Source organism: Herpailurus yagouaroundi, unplaced genomic scaffold, assembly GCF_014898765.1.
Source record: "Herpailurus yagouaroundi ecotype Mexico unplaced genomic scaffold, PumYag 197, whole genome shotgun sequence".
In the NCBI taxonomy this organism is placed as follows: Eukaryota; Metazoa; Chordata; class Mammalia; order Carnivora; family Felidae; genus Herpailurus; species Herpailurus yagouaroundi.
This window is the reverse complement of record NW_024412428.1, coordinates 5184611-5212327: the sequence shown is the minus strand read 5'-3', so window position 1 is coordinate 5212327 and position 27717 is coordinate 5184611. Positions and strand designations below refer to the sequence as shown.

The following is a 27717-nucleotide window of genomic DNA, read 5'->3' as shown; positions in this document are numbered from 1 at the left end:
TTTTTTTTTTTTTTTTTTAATGCCTCGTTTTGGAAAATCACATTTCCATTTCACCACACATATTTTCAAAGCAAGGTGTGTCCTTTTCACAACCTCCCTTGCTATTATTCTAACAGATGGTGCATCAAGCTTATGCACGCTGACTTTATTTTAACTTCTAGTGGTTGGTGGACAGACACCCAGATACCTGTGTTGGGCCAAGGAATCTGCTAATCTCTGCCACTTTCCCCTGCAGATTCTTGCAGAAAGGTTTAGACGTGCAGGGGAAGCAGCTCCTCTCTCTGAGTCCTTCCCACTAGACGAAGCTGGGGATACAGGAGGTCAGGGGAGGGCACCGCCAGAGAAAAAGACCAGGGCTGCTTCTAGAAACGCTCCCCTCCTCCCACCGCCTGGGAAGAAGACACCAAATTACAGTGTTCGCTTCCACAGTTGCTGCTTCTTCCCACTGGTCCTGACCCGACGGCCTTGAGAGAAGAATAGACCAAATGCTAGGAATCAAAGTGTACTAATATTTTTTATCTCTGTATCTAAACTATCTCCAGGGAGAGATCCGTTCCAATTGTCTGACATAACCTGGGTGTTCTTCTGAGTAAAAGTGCCATGAAGCCTGGTCTGTCCTGGAGTTTTAAGTGGGCTTTCTCTGCATCTGGAATATTTCTACAGGAAGTATAAGGCAAAGAATAAGTCTTTAACTATACTGAATGGCTGCTATATTTGGAGTACTTTGTTAACCAAGATGGAAAGGGTCAAAAGCAACTGGTGATGTAACCTGAATAAAGAGGCCCAAACACATTTTTTATTTTATTTAGGGAGAATCAAAACTGTAAGTGGGCAAATATAAAATAAATGAATGGGGTGATTAATCAAGACCCACATATTTGGCACCTGGTGAGTACTCAGGAGTGATGGTCCCAAGCGTTGGCAAGGACGAAGGGCAAGTACAGATGTTGAAAAAGACAGTCTGGACAGCTGGGCATTTCTCATGAGTTTAAAGAAAAGCTTATCCCATGTCCCAACAGTCCCATTTCTAGGTATTTACCCAAGAGACTTTAAAGTGTATGTCTACACATCCAGGTGCATGATGCGGAAAGATCCCCATCAGGTATGACCCGAAGATTTCACCAAGATACATTATAATGAAACTGTCAAAAATCAAACACAAGAATCTTGAAAGCAACAAAAGGAAAGAAGCTTGTCACACACAAGGTAATGCTATCAACCGATTTTTCGACACAATACTTATTGTCCGAGAGAGGGTACCAGGCTAGATTCAAAGTGCTGAAGGGAAAACAGCTACCAACCGAGAAGACTGTATCTGACAAAGCTGGAACTGAAGGAGAGATAAAGAGTTTTCAAAGCAAACAAAAGAGAAAGGAGTTTATCACCACGGGCCTGGCCTTACAAGACATGTTAGAGGGACTTCTTTAAGGCTGAAACAATAGGGCACTAATCAACAGAAAACCATGAAAAGTATAAATCTGATTGGTAAATGTAAATATATAGTAAAATTCAAAATAATCTAATGTTGAAAAGGTGATAGATAAATCAATATGAAGGTTAAAAGACGAAAGTAGTAAAAAATAACTATAATTACAATCATTTGTTAATAAATACACAAGAAAAAATTGACATACAAAACAAAGGGGGGGGAGAGTAAAAATTCAGACTTTTAGAATGCGTTTGAACTTCAACTGCTACCAAGTTAAAACAGACTGTTACAAATACAAATCATTTTAGGTAAGCCTCATGGTAACCACAGAGCAAAGAACTATTGTAAATACACAAAGAAAATAGTAAAGAAAAAAGCATCTAAGCATACCACTACAGAAAAACCATCAAATCACAAAAAAGAGAGCAAGAAACGAAGGACAACGGTCCTTCAAAACAACAAACAAAATGGTAAGAAGTACACAACCAAAACAGCCAAAAAACAACAAAGAGCCAAAAATAAGCAGTAACTACAAACAGGCATATCTTGTTTTATTGTGCTTTGCTTTACTGCACTTGACAGATACTGCTTTTCTTCCCCACCTTTTCTCTTTACAAATTGAAGTTTTGTGGCAATCCTGTGTCCACAAGTCTATCGGCACCACTTTTCTGACAGCATTTGCTTACTTCATGTCTCTATGTCACATTTTGGTAATTTGCACAGTATTGCAAACATTTTCATTACTATTATTTTTATGGTGATCTGTCAACAGTGATTATGACTTGATGAAAGTTCAGGTGATGGTAAGCAGTCATCAGCAGTAAGTTATTTTTTAATTAAGGTATGTACATTTTTTAAGGCATAATGCAATGACACACTTAGACTACAGTATAGTATAAACATGACTTTTATATGCACAGGGAAAACAAAAAAATCCATCTGACTTGGTTTATTGCAATATTAGCTTTACTATGGTAGTCTAGAACCAAACCTGCAGTACCACTGAGGTATGCCTATACTTATGAGTAATTACTTTAAATGTAAATGGACTAAATTATCCAATTAAAAGAAATAGAGTGGCTTAATGGATTAAAAAAAAACAAGACTCATCTATATGTTGTCTACAGGTGACTCACTTCAGATGTAAAGACACACAGAGACTGAAGGCAAAGGGATAGAAAATGATATTCTATGCAAATGGAAACCAAAAGAAATCTAGGGTAGCTATACTTATCTCAGACAAAATAGACTTTAAAATAAAAACAAGAGACAAAGAAAGGCATTACACAATGAAAAAAGGGTTAATCCAACAAAAGGATAAAATATGTGTAAATATTTATGCACCCAGCATAAGAATACTAAATATATAAAGCAAATATTAACAAACCCAAAAGAAGAAATAGACAGCAATACAATAATAGCAGGGGACTCTAATACCCCACTTTCATTAATGGATAGATATCCTAGACAGAAAATCAACAAGGAAACATTGACCTTAAATGTCTTGTTAGATGATGGACGTGACAGATACACATAGAACATTCCATCTCAGAGCAAAAGTATATACATTCTTCTCAAAGGCACATGGAACAATCTCCAAGACAGATCATATGTTCAGCCCCCAAACAAGTCTTAAGATATTTAAGAAGACTAAAATCATATCAAGCACCTTTTCCAGCCACAATGCTATGAAACTGGAAATCAATTACAAGAAGAAAACTGGAAAACTCACAGTTTGTAGAGATTAAACAATATACTATTGAACAACCAATGGTCAAAAAAGAAATCAAAATATGTCTGGAAACAAATGAAAATGGGAAGACAACATACTAAAACTTATACGATGCAGCAAAGGCAGCTCTATAGAGGGAAGTTCATTGCAATAAATGCCAACATTAAGATACAAAAGACATCTCAAATAAACAATCTAATGATACCCTTTAAGGAACTAGAAAAAGAAGAAGTAAGCCTAAAGTTAGCAGAAGGAAGGAAATAACAAAGAGCAGAGCAGATATAAATGAAATAGAGCAAAAACACAATAGAAAAGATCAATTAACTACTGTGTTTTTCAAAAAATAGAAAAACTTTTGGTTAGATTCATGATAAGAAAAAGAGAGAAAACTCAAATAAATCAGAAATTCTACACCTGAAACTAACATTACACTGTATGTTAACTAACTGGAATTTAAATAAAAATTTGAGAAAGAAAAAAAAAAAAAACCCAAACCCTGTCTTATTAGTTGTCCTGCCAAGACGAAAAAGCAGTATGGAATACAACTGTTATTATGTTGCCATCAGTTTTAAATATTTTAATGAATGACTTTATTGTATTTGTACCCTGAGGCTTTTTAAAGTTAAGGTCGTATTGAAAAAAAAATAAATTAAAAAAAAAAAAGAAAAGACAGACATTACAATTGATCCCACAGATATACAGAGGACCATAAAACACTACTATGAACAATTATACACCAACAATTGGACAACCTGAAAGAAATGGATAAATTCTTAGAAACAAACACAGTCTACCAAGATGAATCATGAAGAAATAGAAAATATGAGCAAACCAATTACCAGTAAGAAAATTGAATCAGTAATCAAAGACCTCCCAATAAACAAAAGTCCACGACCAGGTTTCACTGGTAAATTCTACCCAACATTTAAAGAAGAATTAATACTAATCCTTATCAAACTCATCCAAAAAATAGAAGAAAAGAGAACACTTCTAAACTCATTTTACAAGATCAGCACTTACCCTGATACCAAACCACAGAAGGACAGTACAAGAAACAAAAATTATAGGCCAAGATCCCTGATGAACATAGATACAAAATCCTCAACAAAATATTAGCAAACCAAATTCAACAATAACTTAAAAGGATGATATGCCATGATCAAGTGGGATTCATTTCAAGGGTGCAATAATGGTTCAACATCCACAAATTAATCAGTGAGATACACCACATTAACAAAATGAAGGATAAAAATCATGATTACCTTAATAGATCTAGAAAAAGCACTTGATGAAATTCAACATCCTTTCATTATAAAAACTCTCAACAAACTGGGTATAGAGGGATGTACCTTAACATAATAAAGGCCACAGCTATGACAACATATGACAAGGTCTCAACATATAACAAGCTCACAGCTAACATCATAATCAACAGTGAAAAACTGAAACCATTTCCTCCAAGATCAGGAATAGGATAAGGAAGTCCACTCTTGCCACTTTTATTCAATATAATATTGTACGTCCTAACCAAAGCAATTAAGCAAAACAAAAGTGGGGGAGGGAGTTCATTCAAATTGGAAAGGAAGAAGTAAAATTGTCACTATATGCAGATGACATGATATTATATACAGAAAACCTTAAATACTCCATCAAAAAACCTGCTGGAATAAGCAAATGCAGTAATCTGTATCACAGGATACAAAATCAATATACAAAAACCAGTTGTGTTTCTTTTTTTTTTTTAATTTTTTCAGTGTTTATTTACTTTTGAGAGACAGAAAGAGAGACAGAGCACGAGCAGAGAGAGAGGGAGACACAGAAACTACAAACTGAAAACTCTAAGACACTGATGAAAGAAACTGAAGATGACACCAGCAAATGGAAAAATATTCTGTGGTTATGGATTAGAAGAATATTGTTAAAATGTGCACACTACTTAAAGCAAACTACAGATTCAAGGCAATCCTTAGCAAAATTCCAATGGCATTTTTTACAGAATTAGAACAAACAATCCAAAAAGTTGAATCTAGAAATTTGTATCTAGAAATACCCTGTACGTATGTGGTCAGTTAGTTTACAACATAGGCACCAAAAATATACAAAGTTTATCTTCAATAAACGTGTTGGAAAAACGACAATAACATGCAAAAGAATGAAACTGGACCACTATCTGCACCATACACAAAAACTAACTCAAAATGGATTAAAGATTGAATGTAAGACCTAAAACCCTGAAACTCTTAGAATAAAACACAGAACGTATGCTCCTTGATTGGTGTTAGTGATTTTTTTTATTTGACCCCCAAAACAAAGGCAACAATAAGAAAAATAAACAAGTAGGACTATATCAAACAAGAAAGCTTCCGTACAGCAAAGGAAACCATCAACAAAATGAAAAGGCAATCTACAGAATGGGAGAAAATATTTGCAAATCATATCTGATAAAGGAGTAATATCCAAAATATATAAAGAACTCCTACAACTCAATAGCAAAACCCCGATCGATCCAATTAAAAACTATCAGAAGATATGAACAGACATTTTCCCAAAGACATACAGATGACCAAAGGTACATGGAAAGGTGCTCAACATCAGTAATCATCAGGGAAATGCAAATCAAAACTACAATGATATATCACCTCACAGCTATTAGAACAGCTATTATCAAAAAGGCAAGAAATAACAAGTGTTGGCAGAATGTGGAAAAAAGGAAACCCTTATGCAGTGTTGTTGGGAATGAAAATTAGTATAGCCACTATGGAAAACAGTTAAAATTAAAATTAGATATACCATATGATTCAGAAATTCCACTTCTGGAAACAAAATCACTATGTTAAAGAAATGTCTGCACACCCCCCTCCATGTTCACTATGGCATTATTTACAATAGCCAATATAGTGAAACAACCTAAATGCCCATCAGTGGATGAATAAAGAAAATGTAGTATGTGTGTGTGTATATATATATATATATATATAAAATGGAAAACTATTCCATTATAATAAACAAGGAAATTCTGCTGTTAGTGACAACACGGATGGACCCCGAGGGCATTATGTTAAATGAAATAAGTCAGATAGAGAAAGACAAAAATTCTACTTATATGTAGAATCTAAACAAAACAAAACACCAAACTCACAGATATAGAGAACAGATTGGTGGTTGCCAGAGGTGGTGATGGGGTAAGGTGAAATTGATGAAGAGTGCAATTGGTGAAAACTTCCAGTTATAAAATAAGTAAGTCATGGGGATGTAATGTAAAGCATGGTGACTACAGTTAATATTACTATTTTGTATATTTAAAAATACTAAGAGAGGGGCGCCTGGGTGGCGCAGTCGGTTAAGCGTCCGACTTCAGCCAGGTCACGATCTCGCGGTCCGTGAGTTCGAGCCCCGCGTCAGGCTCTGGGCTGATGGCTCGGAGCCTGGAGCCTGTTTCCAATTCTGTGTCTCCCTCTCTCTCTGCCCCTCCCCCGTTCATGCTCTGTCTCTCTCTGTCCCAAAAAAATAAATAAAAAACGTTGAAAAAAAAAATTAAAAAAAAATACTAAGAGAGAGCTTAAAAGTCCTCATCACTAGAAAAAAACAATTGTACCTATGCATGGTGATGGATGCTAACTAGACTTGTGGTGATTATACATATCATTATGTTGTACACTTGAAATGAAACGTTATAAGTCAATTATATCTCACTTTTAAAAAATGGAGAAAATGTGAATAGACCCAAACAAGGCAATTCAATCAGTAATGACACACCTCCCACAAATAAAAGTCCAGGACTAGATGGCTTCATTGGTGAAATCTACAGAACATTTACCAATCCCTTTCAAACTCTTCCAAAAAATAGAAGCGGAAGGAGCACTTCCAAACTCCTTTTACCAGGCCAGCATTACCCTGATACCAAAGCCAGGTAAGGATACTACAAGAGAACTACAGGCCAATATCCCTGTGGAATATAAATGCAAAAATTTTCAATACATACTAGCTAACCTAAATTCAATAGTACGTTAAAATGACCACGTATCATGATCAAGTGGGATTTATTCTGGGAATGCAAAAATGGTTCAACATCCACAAATCAGTAAGTGTGACATACCACAGTAATAGAATAAAAGACAAAAATCATGGTTGTTTCAATAGATGCAGAGAAAGTACTTGACAAAATTCAACATTTTCTCACGATAAAAGCTCTCAACAGACTGGGTATAGAAGAAACACACCTCAACAGAATAAAAGCCATATATGACAAACCCACACATAACATCACACTCCGTCGTAAAAGGTTGAAAACTTTTCCTCTAAAATCACAAAAAAAGGCAAAGGTGCCTACTCTCACCACTCCTATTCAATACTGCACTGAAAGTCCTAGACAGAGCAATTAGGCAAGAAAAAAAAAAAGCATGCAAATTGGAAAGGAAGAGGTAAAATTATCTCTATTTGCTGATGATATGAGCTTGCAGATAGAAAATCCTTAAGAATCCACCAAAATACTGTTAGAATAAACAAATTCAGGAAAGTTGCAGGATATAAAACCAACATGCAAAAATCAGCTGCATTTCTATGCACTAACAGTAAACTATCTGAAAATAAAGAAGACAATCCCATTTACAACTGCATCAAAAACAATAAAATACATAGGAAAAATTTACCAAGGAAGTGAAAGACCTAAATAACAAAAGCTGTAACACACTGATGAAAGAAATTAAAGGGGGCACAAATAAATGGAAAGATCTCCTGCATTCATGGATCAGAAGAGTTAACATTAAAATGTGCATACTACCCAATGTCATCTATAGACTGAAGGCACTCCCTATCAAAATTCTAATGATGTTGTAATAGAAAAAAATAAAAAATAAATAGAAAAAAATAAATAGAAAAAAATCCTAAACTTTGCATGAAACCCCACATAACCAAAGCAATCTTAGGAAAGAACAAAGCTGGAGGCATCACACTTTTTTATTTCAAACTGTATTACAAAGCTATTACACTATATTACATTCTCTTCTAAAGCTAATATATATATTGCTATAGCAATCAAAACAGTATAGTACTGATATAAAAAATAGATCTGGGAGATTGATACCTAGGTAAATACCTTTGTTAAAATTCATTACACTGTACTTTTAAGATCTGTGCATTTTATCACATGCAAAATCAATCTCAGTAAGAAACCAAACCAAAACGATAAACACGATATAAATGTGCAAAAAGAAAGCTCACATAACATAGGGCTAACCTCCCCAATAGATAACTTGTTTCTAGAAATCAGTAAGGTCAACTACCCCCAAGCAATAGAAAAATAAGCAAAGTACAGTTCACAGAAAAGGAAATAAAAGGAAACACTAAAGATTCTTAACTCATTAAAATATTCTCGGGGCGCCTGGGTGGCGCAGTCGGTTAAGCGTCCGACTTCAGCCAGGTCACGATCTCGCGGTCCGTGAGTTTGAGCCCCGCGTCGGGCTCTGGGCTGATGGCTCAGAGCCTGGAGCCTGTTTCCCATTCTGTGTCTCCCTCTCTCTCTGCCCCTCCCCCGTTCATGCTCTGTCTCTCTCTGTCCCAAAAATAAATAAACGTTGAAAAAAAAAATTCAAAAAAAAAATATTCTCAACTTTACTCATAATAAGAAATGAAAATCCTAAGTACACAGGAAGGATATTTTTCATCCATCATCATTGGCCACCCTTGGTTAGTGAAAGTCTGGGAAAGTAAAGAATTATGGCAGTTACTTTGGCAATATCTATCAGAAATATAATTGCATATGGTCTTTGACTCGGTAATTCCATTTCTGGGAACATACCATTCCCTCCCATCCTCAAAATACTCACATAGGTCCCAGTGGTAGGGACCACCACAGTATTTGGAACAGCAAACACTTAGGAACAACCATACCTGTGGCACATTGTCATGCTAACATACTCTCTAGCTGTGAAAAGGAGTTAGGGAGCTCCCTGGGTACTGAGATGCAAACGATTCCAGGATGTATTAGCCGAAAAAGTCAAATGTCAGACGCCGTGTACAATATTCAACCTTCAGTGCAAAGGGCAGGGATAATAATATATGAGCACTTTTTCTTAGAAAGCACCTCTGCAAAATTAGCTAAGAAAGCACTTCGAGCGATTACCAGTCAAGAACAGATTACCAGTGAGGAACCAGGAAGATGGGGAAAGGAAAACAATGTTTATTCTCTACTTTTCATATTTTCTCTTCCAATTTTTAACCATGTAAATGTTTTATTTGTGTCAAATTTAGCATAGACAGAGAGGGAAAGGAAAAGGGAGGAGAGGAGAGAGAGGAGAGAGACGGAGAGGAGGGAATGCAAATGAGTAAATGGATTCTGGAAAGCCCAGAGCCAAATGCTCTTCAGCTCCTAAACATATGAGCAAAAGTAAAATCCTATTTTTTTTTTTTAAGTTAAAAAAAAAATCTGGTTCAGGACATTATCAGTGGGTAGCCTTCTTTCTAGAGGGGAATTCAGAGGGGGAAGCCAGTAGCCAACTATTCCAAAGGCCACCCCTGTCGTGCAATAACCTTTGAGCCGCACCGCCCCAGGAGCTGCTTCTTCAGGTATCCCTCGAAACCTTCCTCTGAGCCACAAAGGGGAAGCTGGTTCTAGGGAAGACCCTCTTCCCGCAGGAGGACACGGTACCAGAGTGCCCTTACGGCTGTCCTGTCGAAAGCAGCTACAGTTTATCACCCAGGGTGTGAGCCCCTCAAGTCCCTGCAAATGTCAGGATACATGGTAAATCCCAAAACAGCAGAAGGCCCCAGTATGGCCTAGTGACATCTTAGGAGTGAGAAAGCAGATTAGGTTAGGCCGCCTGGGTATTTTTTTAACCCCATCTTTCAGCTTCTAGAGGAAAAAAAAAAAAAAAAAAGAAAAAACCATGGACTTCTCTAATTATGCCGCTATGCTTACCCACTCTGTGGAATTTAGAAAGTACTGAACTTGGGCTTCCGGTGTAGTGTCACAAGAAGCCTTGGGAACTGGAGAAGGTAGCTCTTTTGCTAGAGTTGACCCTTCCCAACAGACATGGTTCAGAGTCTTGACCCGGCGTAAGTTACGGCTTTGCCATTAGAACAGGAAGTTGAGACAAAGATTTTTAAAATACACATTATAAAATCTCTAAGGTGCTCTGGGAGGCCAGAAGACTGACCAGACATTGGTCGTTCAGTTCAACTACCAGTGAAGGACAGTTAGGAGCGCCGTGTAATAAAGAAACGTTCACAAGCACAACCCTATTTTAGAAGAAGCACCTAGTTGAGTGTCTGGATAGTATCAATTTTCAACTTCAGTTGAACTATATGAACACCCTCTGAAACGTGAGGAAGGCTCTTTTCTTTTACCTCGTCACTTGTTTTGTTTTGTCCTGTTTCACTTTCCGATGAACTAAAGCCAGGTTATGATTGGTTTACTCACAGCGTGAAGACAGAACACCTCCAACGGCCTCTGTCCAGCCAGCTGCACAAGGTGGTCTTCCAGGATGAATCTGTTGATCAAAGCGCCCCACGTGAGTATCGGTGCCGTAAAGCAGGCCGCAAAGCTGAGACTCCACCTACGGACGAGGAGGAGGAGTAATTCAACATCAGGTGCTTCTCGATGAGATTATGCCAAGTGAAAGGAGCCAGACCCAAAAAGACAAGTAGCGTATGGCCCCACTGCTATGAGGTGCTTAGAGTTCTCAAACCCACAGAGACAGAAAGGAGACTGGGGGTTAACAGGGGCCCGGGGATGGGAGAATGGGGACTCAGTGTTTAATGGGTGTGGAGTTTCAGTTTGGGAAGGTGGAAAGAGGTCCGTAGACAGATGCTGGTGATGGTTCCACAGCACTGTGAATGTACTTACTGCCCCTGGATTGTACACTTAAACCTCATTAAGACGGTAAGTGTTACGTTACATGTGTTTTACTACAATTTTTTTTAAAAAGGAAACTACCTGTAGTATTACATATTTTTTAAAAGGTAAGGTAGTTCTCATACAGAAGGAGGGCTCCATTGGATTCATGAAATTAATGTTCTTGGCCTAAAACAAGTGTGGTCTGAAAGAGTAATTCCCAGTCTCCCACTCAATGATAACATCCTTAAATCTAACATCCTCACGTTTTCAAGATCTTCTGACAGATTTCCAGCCTACCATTTTAAGAATTTTTTTTTCAACGTTTATTTATTTTTGGGACAGAGAGAGACAGAGCATGAACGGGGGAGGGGCAGAGAGAGAGGGAGACACAGAATGGGAAACAGGCTCCAGGCTCTGAGCCATCAGCCCAGAGCCCGACGCAGGGCTCAAACTCACGGACCGCGAGATCATGACCTGGCTGAAGTCGGACGCTTAACCGACTGCGCCACCCAGGCGCCCCTCCAGCCTACCATTTTAAATGGAAAAGTAGTACTTGGCTCCAAATAATTTATACCCTTAGAAAAATTACATACCCTTATTGGGGGTGTGATGTTAACATAGCCCACATTGGGCATGAAAACCTTTAAAAGTTATTTCATTTTCCCTTCCTTCAAAAAGAAATGTGTCCAAGAAGTGCCTAGATGAAATGTTTAGGTCCCATGTGACTCATGTCTGGTAATGTGAGTGCTGAGTACGATCCTGAGAACAAGTCAAACAAAAAGGCGATACCAATAAAGGAACATGTGGTGTTTGTGGAGACTAACTGTCCCTCCTTTCCGACCAACGTATTTGTTGAAAGTTGTAGGATTTTAAAATTCTATTGTCTATTTTTTTAAGCTTGTTTATTTTGAGAGAGAGAGAGAGAGACATAGAGAAACAGAACATCAGCAGCGTAGGGGCAGAGACAGAGGGAGAGAGAGAATCCCAAGCAGACTCTGCACTATCAGCACAGAGCCTGATGTGGGACTCGATCCCACGAACCGAGAGATCATGACCTGAGCCGAAACCAAGAGCTGGACGCTTATCAGACCGAGCCACCCATGTGCCCCTTATTGTCTGTTTTTTATATCACAGATTTGTGTGTCTCTGGATTGGCTGCTATTTCTCTTTTGCACACACACGCATTACTTCCTCTTCCTGTCCTGTGCCCACCACTTTGCCTTCCCCTCACCCTAGAGACACTTAGGAAACAGCAGCTGAAAGGGAACCAAAGGTAAAAAAAAGAAAAAGAAAAAAATGAACGAGGACAAGAAAACAAAGGATGGCAGATGTCTTAAAAATTTGGGTGACATCCCTCCCGTCCTCTTTCCCAACTGATGGCCTTGACTTCTCCATCCCTGAGAAAAACGCACCAGAAATGAACCTGCGGGGGTTCCCGCCACCACCTCACCTGCCAGGTGCTCTGCCTTCCCGCTTGTTTGCACACACTGGCTCTCCCTCCCGTGCGCCTGCCTCTGACTCCGTCTGCTCCAGCTGCTCCTTCATTTACCTTCTACGTCACCACTTTCCCACGCTCCTCCGTTAGATCGTTCTCACCAGCCTCCAAAAGGTGGTCTCACAAAGCAGAACCTCCTCTGGACCCCACGTCACCCACTAGAGTGCGCCTCATTCCGTCGCACTCCTTTGCAGCAATGGCTCTGGATCAAATCGTTTGTCCCCGGGGTCTCCAAATCCCCTCCTCCCAGTCTCCCTTGAACCCGCTCCAGTAAGCCTTCACTCCTACCACGCCACTGACACGCCTCCAGTCAAGGCCACCGGTGATGTCCAAAACCGCCCCTGGCTTCCTCTCCCTCCCAGCCGGCCCCATCTGCCGCCTTCGCTTGAAGACAACCGCATGCTTCCAACTGTTCGGGCCACGATCCTTTCAGTCGTTCTTAATTCCTCTAACGTAGCGGATGGCTCTGCCGTCACACTGTGCTCAGAGACCGACCGCTTGCCACGCACACCCCCGTTGGCACCCGGGTCTGGACCACCATCACCCACCGGCACTACCTCAACAACCTCTTAACCCATCTCCTGCTTCTACCCGTGACTCTTACACGGTAGCCGAAGCGACGCATTTAAAATTACGTCAGCACAAGCACATCAGTTTTCTGCTTGAAATCCCGCAATGGCTATCAGATTCAACGTCAAAAAAGACCTACTCGGTCTGGACCCCGTTACTTTCCTAGTGTCATCTAATCTTCTTCCTCCTTCATTCCACTCCATCCTCTGTGCTCTTCTCACAATGTATCAGGAATGCTCTCGCCTCAGGGCCTTTGAACTGGCCAACACTTATGCCTAGAAAGCAAATCCCTCATGTTATCTGTGTCACTCATTCTCTCACTTCCTTCAAGTTTTTGTCCAAGTACTTTTTCTGATGTCCACAGCTCTTTAGTACATTCTTGGGTACCATATGATTAACTTTATGTTATGTGCTTATTATGTACCTATTTATGTATCTCTATTGCTAGAAGGTAAGCTCCATAACAAGAAGGATTTTTGCTTTACTAACTCATTCCAAGAATGCATGTACATAGTAGACACACTATACAAATCTCATTGAATGAATGGACTAATTGACTAATGAAGAGTCTCCAAGCAGAATTAACAAATAGCCATTCCTTCTTCCATCTGTCTGACGTCAACTATAAATATGGCCAAAATGGAACCCATATTTATGGAGCACATAAAACTGTGATTTGGGCCACTGTTAAATACTCGGGCTTCACTGCACTGAATATTTGGAGCCACCATGTGGAGACAGTTATTAAATCCTTGTTGAATGGCAGGTTAAGTGGATGAATCCTCACTTTGCAGAGAAGGAAATGGTTCGGCAAATTTGTCCCTTGCCTTAGATTCTATCTCTAGAAATGGGTAGAAGCCAGATTGGAGCCTCAGTCTGTCTCACTCCAAAGTGCCACATTGTCGAGCTCCAGAGAAGAGACACAGAAACCAGACAGATGGGCAGCTATATCCCAGTTCTGCCTCGTGACTTGCTGTGGGACTCTAGGCATATTAGTTACAGTCCCTGAGCAGCACTGTCTCTACCTTTTTGGCATTTCATGCTACTGGGGTCATGATAGGTAGTATGGAGTGTTAACGGACACGTGTATCTGGACTCAAATAGACGGGTAAGTGTTTTACGCAGTAATCACACTGTCCTAAAACCACTACAAAACCAATATGAATGTCCTGAAAATATCACTGACTGAATGTATATGAGAAACAGAAAAATATATTTCAGTTACTTTTAAAAACATTGTATTTTCATGACCCACTTTTTAAAAATATTAAAACAGAGAATGTTATTGAAAGGTTAGAAATCTTACAGGATTATAAGAGCTTCTAAGGTGTTTTTTCTGCAACATTATCTTTTATTGCTTGAAGTCCCTCAGGCAGTTTGTGGGTTTGGGGGTCCTGTATATTTTTCTGCTGTACACCAAAATATTATTTATTAATATTAGCTTGAATTTGTAAAGTGCTCTGAGCTCCTCAAATAAGAAATAGAGGGGGAAGTTCTTTGTTAATTGCCATTAACAACTCTTTCTTGAGCCAGAAAATTCTGGCTTTAAGATTTGATCAGACTCCTCAATTTCTAATGAAGTGCATTAAACAAGACAATTATGCCAAAATAATGAGAAATGACACGGTCGACTCTGAAATCTGCTAAACGTTTTACCAGGTGAAGAAAAAAATGACTTGAAAATTCCCTCATGCTTCACCTCTACCCACCCTTCCTCTATCCCTCATCCCCTGGATTCTGGCTGCTTGAAAATCCCCTCATCCTTCACCTCTACATCCCGTCCTCTATGCTTGGACTCGGGCTGTGGCTGAGCATCTAGGAAGCAGGTGCACTGGGAAGCCAGCCAGGGGAAGCTCAGGAGTGGGGTCCATCCAGGGCTTTCCCCAGGGCCCCGCTGTTACTTTCCGTCTGTCAGGACGGACAAAAGTGGGAGACGCCAAGAGCTGGAGGCTTCCTCTGAGCTCCCCATTTGGATGCCAACAGAAGGTAAAGGTTCGTCAGACTGAGCTGCTGACCTCATGGCGCATCTCTGTCAAGCTGAGGGGTGCGGGCTGGGCAGGTGGAGGGTCATGGTGCCTGCTGTCCCTCTTCAGCCCTCACTCCTCCCTGGGGACACTGCTGAAAGGAAAACCAGGCCCAGTTTCCAAAAAGACACCATTTGACTCTGGTGTAGCAGCAGATCCTGCTTCTCTGAGGCCAGATCTTTATATAGTTTGGGGGACCTTTTTTAGGAAAATTAGGTTTAAATGTTTAGAATGAGTCCAAAAAATCACCACAGATCACTAGCGTACAAAAGAAAATTCTAAAACACCACCCGGAGCTTTGAATGGGGTAATGCGGCCACTTCAGCTCACAAAAGGTCCTCTCTGTATACGAGTCTTGTCAGAAGCAAGCAGAAATATACTTTCAGGCCAAATCTGAAGCATTCTTTTCAGATCCTCCTGCTCTCTGGAAGTCTCAGGTCAAGAATAAAAACAGGGGAAAACAGAAAAAAAAAAAAAAAAAGGGCAAACTTCCACCTTGAGGTTGTGATGGAGTTCGAGCGGGAAGGAAAGAGGAGGAAGGAAACCCCCAGGGGTTGGAAGCTACTGGTAACAGTGTCCACCCACAGCTTGTGGTTAAATCGGCCCAAACGGTGATGCTCCATGCCTGGCACTTAGGCCCGAGGCAGGCACTTTGGCTGGGCAGTTGTCAGAAGGATCAGTTCTTGAGCCCCGAGGCAGACTCGTGAAACCAGACGCTCTGGACGTGGGGCCAGTGGTCACCACGGGAATTCTGGTGCACACTTGAGAAGCACTGGTCCGGTGTCGGTGCCGGATCCTGGGATTTCACCAGCTCCCAGGCGCTTACACTGTGCAGGGAAGGCTGGGACCACCTGTCTTTCCTTCCACGCGGGAGCAATTTCAGTTAATCCAGTGCCACGTGGACATAAATCACTTTCCTTCTTTCAGTTGTGGCCCCAGGAGTGGGTATGTTAATACAGCCAAATTTGCAAGCCGCTCCATTACCATCCCTCATCACCTCACCACTTTTCCCGCCTCCGTCACGGGCCTGGCTGATGTGGCCGATGAGGCCCAGTCTGGTAGGAGTCTTGCTTTCTGTCAACAGAATGTTCCCTGTTAGTGCTCCTAACAGATTCCTCTGTGCTTTACTCTTTCAGGTGGGTACGCATTTTCTCAGCTAGAACAAGGTGTGATTACTCAGGAAGAACTCGTCCGTTCTTATGACGCTACTAAAATCAAAACCAGTAAGAGCTTATAGTCCGATCTCTTCTGAGTCCAGCTACGAGCGAGGTTTGGACCACATCCTGTGTTCTCATGTCCTTCCCCGAGACCGTAGAACGTGCCAACACCCCCAAATGCTCATTTCTTGTGGCTCTGGCCAATTTGTTATTTATGTATCGACGGAGTCACAATCCTTGGATATAAATAATGGGGGAAGCCTATTTGCTTTTTTTTAAAATTTGCGTTCAATGTTTCACCTAACTTGTTTACTTTTTTGTGGTTGTGAGATAATCAGTTCAGTCTGAAGTATAAAATTAAAAGCATTCTGTTTCACCAAAACTTAAGCTCTGGTATAAGTTGTTTTGGGAGAAAAGGTAAAGAATGTCATGATGAATAAGCCTCCCTTACTTAACTGCAAACGAGTCACCCACAAACTCTGTACTTTGAAAACTCACAGACTAAGGTGGAGCGTATAAAGGCAGAATATAAAATATTTTTCTAAGTAGGATGTCCTGTCACTTTGAATCATATTTTACTTGTACAATATCTGCACGGTACTCTTGATTTCAATGAATTCAAATAGGTGGAAAATACCCTAATCTCAGGCTTCAAAATCAGTGGGCAGGAAACAACATATCCCATTTTCTGTACACTGAATGTAATGTCCATTACATTAGGACTTAGTAGAAAATTCAACCACAATCATTCTTGGGACTGTGCCTCAGGCGTCTACCAACTTTCCAGGGTTTCATACAGTGCACAGCATCGGGACACCCCTCTGTTCTTCTGTTGTCTTCCCACACAGGTCACCACTGAAACAAATGGTTTATTTTGGTCACTTTATGAGGCTTTTGAGCCAGGTATGGGAAACTGAAACCCTCGAGGAGGCTGGAAATCCCACGCCTGTTAATGATTCTGGGTCACTAATTCTGAGATGTGGGACAGCTTTTTTCCCTATACATCCAAAGAATTCTCAGATACCAGCCAGGTGTCCTATAATTCAACTCAATTCTGACACTATCTACCTGGAACATGGCATCGGATCCCACAAGTTAAGGACTCGGCCCCACAAGACTGCCCCTCCCTACACATACACACTTCAGATGCCAATCCCAAGTCCAGAATATCACCCGTGTTTCTAACCAACTGGTTATAAATCAAAGGTTCCCATGACACCCTTCTTGGGTTCAATTAATTAGCTAGAGCAGTTCATAGAACTCAGAATACCCATCTACTCATTAGATTACCAATTTATTACAAAGGATATTAAATAATATGAAAGAATATGATTCAACAGCCAGATGAAGAAATACACAGGGCAAGGTCCCAAACAAAGCAGTTTCTGTCTCAGTGGAGTCTGGGCCCAGCATGTTAACACATGGAAACATTCTGGTTCACCAGCCCAGAAGTTCTCCAAAACCTTTCATTTGGGTTTATACGGAGGCTTCATTACATGAAGGCATGATTGATTAAATTACTGGCCATTGGTAACTGATTCAACTCCACTCCTTCCCCCTCCTCAGAAAGGGGTAGGTGAGACTCTATTTATTGTTGGGTCCCCTGGCAACCAGGCCCCGTTCTTAGGTGCTTTCTAAAAGTAACTTCATTAACATAAACCGAATTGTGATAGAAAGGGATTTATTAGGAATAAAAAGACAGCATCTCGCCTTTAAGGGTCCAAAGCATTTTCAGGAACTGATGACAAGACACTGAATAATAAAACAAAAGACGTTCTCATTGCTCTTATCACTCAGGGAATCCCAAGGGTTTTGGTTGCTGTGGGCCAGGAACCATGGACAAAGACCAAATAAATATATATGAGAAATATATGTTGGTCGTTCACATGACCATCTTGACCAAACACATACTTCTTATAAATCACAATATTGCACATGTGGTCTAACATCACCAGCAAAGACATTCCTCTCCCGGAACACATTATCATTCCAGGGCACGTTGAGGGAATGAACAGATAGCTTTCAAATTCCTCCTGTAGTTCAAAGTCCCCTTTCTCACACCCATTCTATTTAGTGAGTTTTTAAAAGCAAAAACCAGAATTTTTAAAGGTGGAACCTTTATTTTCTATCCTATCAAAGGACTCCTCTGAGGAAATAATCCAAAAAGCCTGATAACTGTTGGAATGGAGACAACAAGAAAAGCATGGGGAGAAAAATCTAATGAATATCTCAAAAAGTTATCCATGAATGGATAAACAAAATGTGCTATGTCCGTACCATAACAAGTAATGAAATACTAATATATGCATAACATGGATAAACTTTAAAAACATTATGCTAAGTAAAAAAAAACAAAAGCCAATCATAAAAGGCCACATATAATATTCCATTGGGAAGTTCATAAGCAAAACTATAGATATATAAAGGAGATTAGTAGTTGCTTAGTGCCGGTGGGAAGATGAAGGGGAAAGGGTTAATATCAAAAAGGTACAGGGTTTCTTTTTGAGGTGATAAGCATGTTCTAAAATTGACTGCAGTAGTAGTTGCCCATATTAAAATGAATATATTAAAAAACCATTGAATCCTATACGTTAAATGGATGAATTGGTGATTTAAATCTCAATAAAGCTATTTTTAAAAATAATACAGGGTAATTCTATTTCCAATCATAATGTACTAGACATGCCTTCCTACTTAAAACCATTAGAAAATTGGAAAAATATATGAGAAAAATATTTTCAGACATTGGACAAAGGGCAGCATAGGGATATAATCCCTAAGACAAAGGAATTAAAAGCCATACTATTCCCCAGGGTTTCTTCCTAGAGGCATTTTCCAGACCATGGTACAAGAAAGTAGTACCCAAGCAAAGCACAGTACTCTCAGTGAACTGGGGAAACTAAGCTAAAAATTTGGGGAGGCTGAGGCAGCTGGTATTTTCTGGTTATAGTACTATTGAGAAAGGAGCTATACACAGAGCTGTAGATATTTCTTTAGGGATGTCACAGAGTGAAAAACTAGATGCTCACCTACATACATGTGGAGTGAAACTCAATGACGATGGCAAGGACAGCTACCAGAGGCATTTAAGCTGAACAATTCCTACAACTTCCACAGGATTCAATATCCAACCAAATAGGGTAGAAAGGGCTTGATGAATACTTGAGATATTCCACAAAGACCCCAGAGCCATACCTTAATAGTAAGGCTAAGCCAGCACTTAGAGCAAGAACTACTATAGACCCATAATCTTACTTTAACAAAGCTTATCTTAGGAAAGCTTAAAAATAAGCATCCAAATCATTAGGGGGAGCCATAGTTAATTTAGCTGCCTGGAAGGAAAAACAAACCCTCTAACAGCACAAAACAGATCCACTTTAGTGTAATAGTAACAATGTCCAACATCTTGTCAAAAATACTCAAATAGATATTCAAAGCAGGAAAACCTAATCTGTAACCAAAATAAAAGTCAATGGAAGCAGTCCCAGAACTGACAGAGGTAATGGAATTGACAGACAAGAACTTTAAAATAACTATTACAAATATGTTTAAGGACTTCAAGATAACATGAACACAATGAGGAAAGAAATTAAAACCATAAATGAAGAAATAAATGAAACTTCTAGAGCTGAAAAGAATATACAATATGAAAATTTTATTGAATAAGTTTAGTAGATTAGACACTGCAGAATCAAATATATATATATCTATTATATATATGCATATATATACATATATATGTGTATATACATACATGTGTGTGTGTGTGTGTGTGTGTATATATATATATATATATATATATATAAACTTGAACACAGCAGTAGAAACTATCCAAACTGAAACACAAAGAAAAAGGCTGAACGAAAACTGAAAAAGAGCAATTACCTGTAAGACAATATCAGTTTTACATGCAATTTTTAGAATTGCAGATAGAGAGAGTAACAGAAAAAAAAATCACTGAAGAAAAAAAGGTGGAAAATTTTCCAAGCATGATCTGAGAAGCATAGCCAACCCATGGCAGGCTAAACACACACAAACAAAGCATAATAAATTTGCTGAAAATCAAGGATGAGGAGGAAAGTCTCAAAATTAGCCAGAAGGTTAAAAAAAACACATTATAAAGTTAAGAAAGGAACAGCAAATAGAAGATGACCATTGACTTCTCAGAGAAGCCAAAAGGAAATTTGCTGAAAGAAGAAAAAATATTGTCAATCTGAATTCTATAGCTAATGAAAATATCCTCCAAGATGAAAGGGGAAGGTAAGGCATTTTCAGGCAAAAATTGAGACAGTTTATCACTAACAATCCTGACCTAACAGAAGAGGTTTAAAGGAAGTTGTTCAGGCAGAAAGAACATGGTAAGGGATGGAAAATCTGATCTACACAAAGGAATTGAAAAACTTCAAAAATGCAAATTCTTGGATAAACATAAGGAATTTTATTTTCTAATTAAACAATTTGTTTCTATTCAGTGCACAATTAGTAACAATGTATTGTAGGGTTTATAACATATGTAGAAGTAAAACATATGCCAACAATAGCACAAAGGAAGGGAGAGAGAAAAGGAAAGGATAATTACCATACAGTTTCTACACTATATCTTACATGACATATTATTTAAACGTTGCCTGTGGAAAATTAAAGAGGTACACTATAAATTGTAGGACAACCACTAAAAGCTTAAATAAAATGGAATGTCTAATGAAACATTTTATTGGATAAAATGGAATACTAAAAATAATCAAAAAGAAGGCAGGGAAAGTGGGGGTGGATGGAAAATAAGAGGAATAAAAAATAAATAGAAAGCTGGTGGATTTAAACCCACCTACACTGATAATTACATTAAGTATATATGGTTTAAATACTCCAAATGAAACTCAGATATTGTCAGACTCAACAAGAAAGCAAGATCCAACAATACGGCAGTGGCGAGAAATGCACTTTAAATATAAATACAGAAACACAGCTGTAGTGAGGTCAGATCCTTTGGAACACCCAGGAAATCAATCTGCAGACTGGCAAAAGGATCTCCACGGTCGGAGGGAGACAGCATGGCAGGGGCAAGCCTTATCTTAACAAACAAACCAAAGCACACCTAGTGAAAGGCCCAAACACTCCCCACTGCAGGCAAGGAGGAGCTCGGCAGAGGACTGAGCGGTGGGAAAGAGCAGCCAAAATGCAACAGCAGACTGCACACGGCACACACCAGAAACACATCCTGAAGTACCAGGTACCTGGACCATGTATGACCCCTTTTTAATATAGCAGTATTCTCAGGTGCAGCACACATAACAAGCTTTTAAAACACGCAAAAGACAGAAACAGACAAAACGACAAGACAGAGGAATTCTCCCCAAAAGAAAGGCCAAGAAGAAATCACAGTCTCTACATGCTCAAAACAGATATAAACAATATATCTGAACAAGAATTTAGAACAACGGTCATAAGACTACTAGTGGGGCTTGAAAAAAAAAAAAAAAGCATAAAAGCTACCAGAGACACCCTTGCTGCAGAGATCAAAGACCTAAAAACTAGTCAGGTTGAAATAAAAAATGTTGTAACTGAGATGCAAAACTGACTGGATACAGTCACAATGAAGATTGAAGAAGCAGAGGACAGAACAGGTGAGATAGAAGATAAAACTATGGAAAATAATGAAACTGAAAAAAAGAGGAAAAGGGAACCATTAGATCATGAGGGGAGACTCAGAGAACCTAGTAATTCAATAAAACGAAACAATATCTGTATCATAGAAGTTCCAGAAGAAGAAGAGTGGGGAAAAAGAAGAAGGTTTATTTGAACAAATTATAGCTGAGAATTTTCCCTAATCCAGGGAAGGAAACAGGCATTCAAGTCCAAAAGGCACAGAAAACCCCTCAAAATCAACAAAAACAGGTCAACACCACAACATATCATAGTGAAACTTGCAAATACAAAGATAAAGAGACAATTCTGAAAGCAGCTACAGACAAAAGGTCCTTAACCTACAAGGGTAGACACCTAAGGTTAGCAACAGACCTGTCCACTGAAACTTGGCAGGCCAGAAGGGTGTGGCAGGAAATATTCAATGTGCTGAATGAGAAAAATATTCAGCCAAGAATTCTTTATCCAGCAAGGCTATCATTCAGAATAGAAGGAGAGATAAAGAGTTTCCCAGACAAACAAAAACTAAAGGAGTTCATGACCACTAAATCAGTCCTGCAAGAAATTTTAAGGGGGACTCTCTGAGGAAAAAAAAAAAAAAAGAAGAGCAAAGCAACCAAGACTACAAAGGACCAGAGAACATCACCAGAAACACCAACTCTACAGGTAACATGTGGCATTAAATTCATATCCTTTAATAATCACTCTGAATGTAAATGGACTAAATGCTCCAATCAGAAGACAAAGGGTATCAGAATGGATAAAAAATAAGAGCCATCTATATGCTGCCTACAAGAGACTCATTTTAGACCTAAAGACACCTGCAGATTGAAAGTGAAGGGATGGAGAACCATCTACCATGCTAATGGATGTCAAAAGAAAGCCAGAGTAGTCATACTTCTATCAGACAAACTAGATTTTAAAACAAATATTGTAACAAGAGATGAAGAGTGGCACTGTATCATAAGTAAGGGATCTATCATCAAGAAGATCTAACAATTGTAAATATTTATGCCCTCAACTTGAAGATACCCAAATACAGAAATCAGTGACATAAACTCATTGGTAATAAACCATAATAGGAGTCTTTAGTACCCTACTTAGAACATTGAACAGATCACCTAAGTAGAAAATCAACAAGGAAACAATCTCTTTTAATGACACACTGGACCAGATGGACCTAACAATGGATATATTCAGAACATTTTATCCTAACGCAGAATACACATTCTTCTTGAGTGCACATGGAACATTCTCCAGAACAGATCACATAGTAGGTCACAAGTCAGTCTCAAAAGGTACAAAAAGATCAAGATCACAACATGCATATTTTCAGATCAAAACGCTATAAAATTTGAAACCAACCCAAGAAAAAATGTGGAAAGTCCTAAAATACATGGAGGTTAAAGAACATCCTACTGAAGAATGAATGGGCTAAATAGGTCATTAGAGAAGAAATAAAAAATACATGGAAGCAAATAAAAATGAAAACACAACAGCCCAAACCCTTTGAGATGCAGCAAAGGCAGTCCTAAGAGGAAAATACATTGCAGTTCAGGCCCATCTCAAGAAGCAAGAAAGGTTCCAAATACACAATCTAACCTTACACCTAAAGGAGCTAGAAAATGAGCAGTCAGTGAAGTCCAAAAAATAGCAGAAGAAGGGAAATAATAAAGATTAGAGTAGAAATAAATGATATAGAAACAAAAAAAAAAAACCCAGTAGAACAGATCAATGAAACTAAAAACTGGTTTTTTTGAAATAATAAGCAAAATTGATAAACCCCTAGGCAAACTTATCGAAAAGAGAGAAGACCCAAATAGATAAAATCACAAACAAAAGAGATCACAATCAACACCAAAGAAATACAATTATAACATAATACTATGAAAAATTATATGCCAACAAAGTGGGCAATCTGGAAGAAATGGACAAATTCTAGAAATTCATACACTGCCAAAACTGAAACAAGAAGAAACAGAAAATTTGAATAGTCCCTAACCAGCAAAGAAATGGAATCAGTTATCAAAAAACTCCCAAAAAACAAGAGTCCTGGGCCAGATGGCTTCCCAGGGGAATTCTCTCAGAAATTTAAAGAAGAGTTAATACCTATTCTTAGCAAACTGTTCCAAAAAATAGAAATGTAAGGAAAGCTTCCAAACTCATTCTATGAAGCCAGCATCACCTTGATTCCAAAACTAAAGACCCCACTAAAAAAGGAGAATTACAGGCGAAAATCCCTGATGAAGCTGGATGCAAAAATTCTCAACAAGATACTAGCAAATCTAATTCAACAGTACATTAAAAAAATTATCCACCATGATCAAGTGGCATTTATTCCTGGGCTTCAGGGCTAGTTCAGTATTTGCAAATCAATCAGTGTGATATACCACATTAATAAAAGGAAGGGTAAGAACCATATGATCCTTTCAATAGATGCAGAAAAAGCATTTGACAAAATACAGCATTCTTTCTTGATAAAAACCCTCAAGAAAGTAGGGATAAAAAGAACATTACTCAACCTCATAATGGCCATATATAAAACACCCTCAGCTAATATTCTCAATGGGGAAAAACTGAGACCTTTCCCCCTAAGGTCAGGAACATGACAGGGATGTCCACTCTCACCACTGTTGTTCAACATAGTACTGAAAGTCCTAGCCCTATCAATCAGACAACAAAAATAAACAAAAGGCATACAAATTGGCAAAGAAGTCGTCAAACTTTCACTTTCACAGATATTATACCCTACATGAAAATGCAAAAGACTCCACCAAAAAACTTCTAGAGCTGATATGTGAATTCAGCAAAGTCACAGGATATAAAATCAGTGTACAGAAATCGGTTGCATTTCTATACACCAATAAGGAAAATCAAGGAATTGATCCCATGACAATTACACCAAAACCCGTAAGATACCTAGGAATAAACCTAACCAAAGAGGTAAAAGATCTATATGCTGAAAGCTACAGAAAGCTTACAAAAGACACTGAGGAAGATACAAAGAAATGGAAAAACATTCCACGCTCATGGATTGAAAGAATACTGTTAAAATGTCAATACTACCCAAAGCAATCTATGCATTCAATGCAACCTCTATCAAAATAACACCAACATCTTCACAGAGCTAGAATAAACAATCCTAAAATTTGTATGGAATCACAAAAGACCCCAAATAGCCAAAGTAATGCTGGAAAAGAAAACCAAAGCAGTAGGCATCACAATTCTGAACCTTAAGCTGTATTACAAAGCTGTAATCATCAAGACAGTATGGTACTGGCACAAAAACAGACACATAGATCAACTGAACAAGACAGAGAACCCAGAAATGGACCCACAAATGTATGGCCGACTAATCTTCAACAAAGCAGGAAAGAATATCCAATGGGAAGAGGACAGTCTCTTCAACAAGTGGTGCTGGGAACACTGGACAGTGACATGCAGAAGAGTGAAACTGGACCACTTTCTTAGAACATACACAAAAATAAATTCAAAATGGATGAAAGACCTAAATGTGAGACAAAATCCTACAGGAGAACACAGGCGGCAACCTCTTTGACCTTGCCACAGCAAATTCTTACTAGACAAGTCTCTGGAAGCAAGGGAAACAAAAGCAAAAATGAACAGCTGGGACTCCATCAAGATAAAAAGCTTCTGCACAGCAAAGGAAATAATCAACAAAACTAAAAGGCAACAAATGGAATGAGACAAGATATGTGCAAATGACATATTGGATAAAGGGTTAGTATCCAAAATCTATAAAGAACTTACTAAACTCAATATCCAAAAACCAAATAATCCAGTAAAGAAATGGGCAGAAGACATGAATAGACACTTTTCCAAAGAAGACATCCAGATGGCTGACAGACACATGAAACGATGCTCAACATCACTCCTCATCAGGGAAATACAAATCAAAACCACAGTGAGATACTACCTCACACCTATCAGAATGGCTAAAATTAACAACTCAGGAAACAGCAGATGTTGGCGAGGGTGTGGAAAAAGGGGAACCCTTTTTGCACTGTTGGTGGGCATGCAAACTGGCTCAGCCAGTCTGGAAAACAGTATGGAGGTTTCTCAAAAAATGAAAAATAGAACTACCCTACAACCTGGCAACTGCACTACTAGGTATTTATCCGAAGGATACCAAAACACTGATTCGAAGGGGCACATGCACCCCAATGTTTATAGCATTGCTATCAACAAAAGCCAAATTATGGAAAGAGGCCAAATGTCCACTGATGAATGGATAAAGAAGAATCAACACACACACACACACACACACACACACAAACACAATGGAACACTACTTTGTGTTAAAAAAAAAGAATGAAATCTTGCCATTTTCAATGAGGTGGATGGAACGAGAGTAGATTATGCTACGTGAAATAAGTCAGGCAGAGAAAAACAAATACCGTGTAATTTCACTCATGTGGAATTTAAGAAACAAAGCAGATGAACATAAAGGAAAGGAAGGAAAAATAAGATAAAAACAGAGAGGGCCAACCATCAGAGACTCCAAATACAGAGAACAAATTGAGGGCTGCTGGAGGTGTGGTAGGTGGGGGGGGGGGAGGGCTATATGGACGATGTGCATTAAGGAGTGCACTTGTTGGGGTGAGTACTGGATGTTATTTGTAACGATCAATGACTGGGTTCTATTGCAGAAGCCAAGACTACACTGTATGTTAACTTGAATTTAAATAAATTAAAAATTTTTTAAATAAATAAACCAGTTAGTTCAGAAAAAAAGTTGTATACATATAGAATAGCATACCACTCTGCCATCAAAATAGATGAAGTCTTGCCATTTGTAACAACATGGATAGAGCCAGAATGTATTGTGCTAAGCAAAATAAGTCCATCAGAGAAAGACAAATATATGATTTCACTCATATGTGGAGTTTAAAAAACAAAACAGGTGAATATATGGGAAGAGGGAGAAATAAATGGAAACAAACCACAAGAGACTCTTCATGATAGAGAACAAACTGAGGGTTGATGGAGGGAGGTAGTGGTTGGGGGGGAGATGGGCTAGATGGGTGACGGATATTAAGGACACTTGTGATGAGCACTGGGTGTTTTATTTAAGTGATGTACCACTGAATTCTACTTCAGAAATCAATATTGTACTGTATATTAACTAAGATATTAATTTTTTAAATGTTTAAAAATTACATATAATTTCATTAAAATCTTATTTTAAATACCCAGAAACCATTTAAAATCCTGTTGTAAAAGAGTATTTACCCAAATGAGAAAATATTCACAGTTTATAAGGTGGGGGACAAAAATAAGCTTCAAAATAGCATGTTTATTATGATCCTGTTTATGTGTATGGGCGTATACACACATCTATAGATACATCAGACAAGAGTGGAATCATATGCCCCTTATGTTAACATTGAAATGTATGAGCGTTTCAATATTATTGACGGGCACCTGGGAGGCTCCGTTGGTTGAGCGTCCGACTTCGCCTCAGGACATGATCTCACAGTCCATGAGTTTGAGCCCTGCATCGGGCTCTGTGCTGACAGCTCAGAGCCTGGAGCCTGCTTCGGATTCTGTGTCTCCCTGTCTCTCTGCCCCTCCCCTGCTCATGCTCTGTCTCTCTCTGTCTCAAAATAAATAAAAACATTAAAAAAAAAATAAGTTCAAGTCCAAATTTTTGCTAGCCATCAAAAAGGTCTTATAATGTTGGACTTTTATATTTTCTGCTATCGAAGACTATTGTCAGAGGCGTAACTGATGCTTCCTTTCTAGCACCTCAGGGTAAACAGTCACAGGTTTATGTAAAGAATACCAAGATATCAGGGACATAGTCTTACCC

The 27717-nt window shown here is 38.9% G+C and overlaps 1 protein-coding gene and 1 long non-coding RNA gene across 2 annotated transcripts in view; one reads left to right on the top strand and one right to left on the bottom strand.

Annotated features, from left to right (window-relative positions):
- The window catches only part of LOC121012753 (phospholipid-transporting ATPase IB-like), a 219713-nt gene extending 203090 nt beyond the window's left edge, over positions 1–16623 (top strand). The window contains 2 exon segments of the mRNA XM_040448069.1: positions 10581–10669; positions 16221–16623. Of these exon segments, the coding sequence (XP_040304003.1) occupies positions 10581–10669; positions 16221–16321 (190 nt within the window). The 3' untranslated portion in view covers positions 16322–16623.
- The window catches only part of LOC121012754 (uncharacterized), a 128663-nt gene that overhangs the window by 84289 nt on the left and 16657 nt on the right, over positions 1–27717 (bottom strand). The window contains exon 2 of the long non-coding RNA XR_005782277.1: positions 10579–10714. This is a non-coding gene — a long non-coding RNA (uncharacterized LOC121012754). The remainder of the gene's footprint in view (positions 1–10578; positions 10715–27717) is intronic.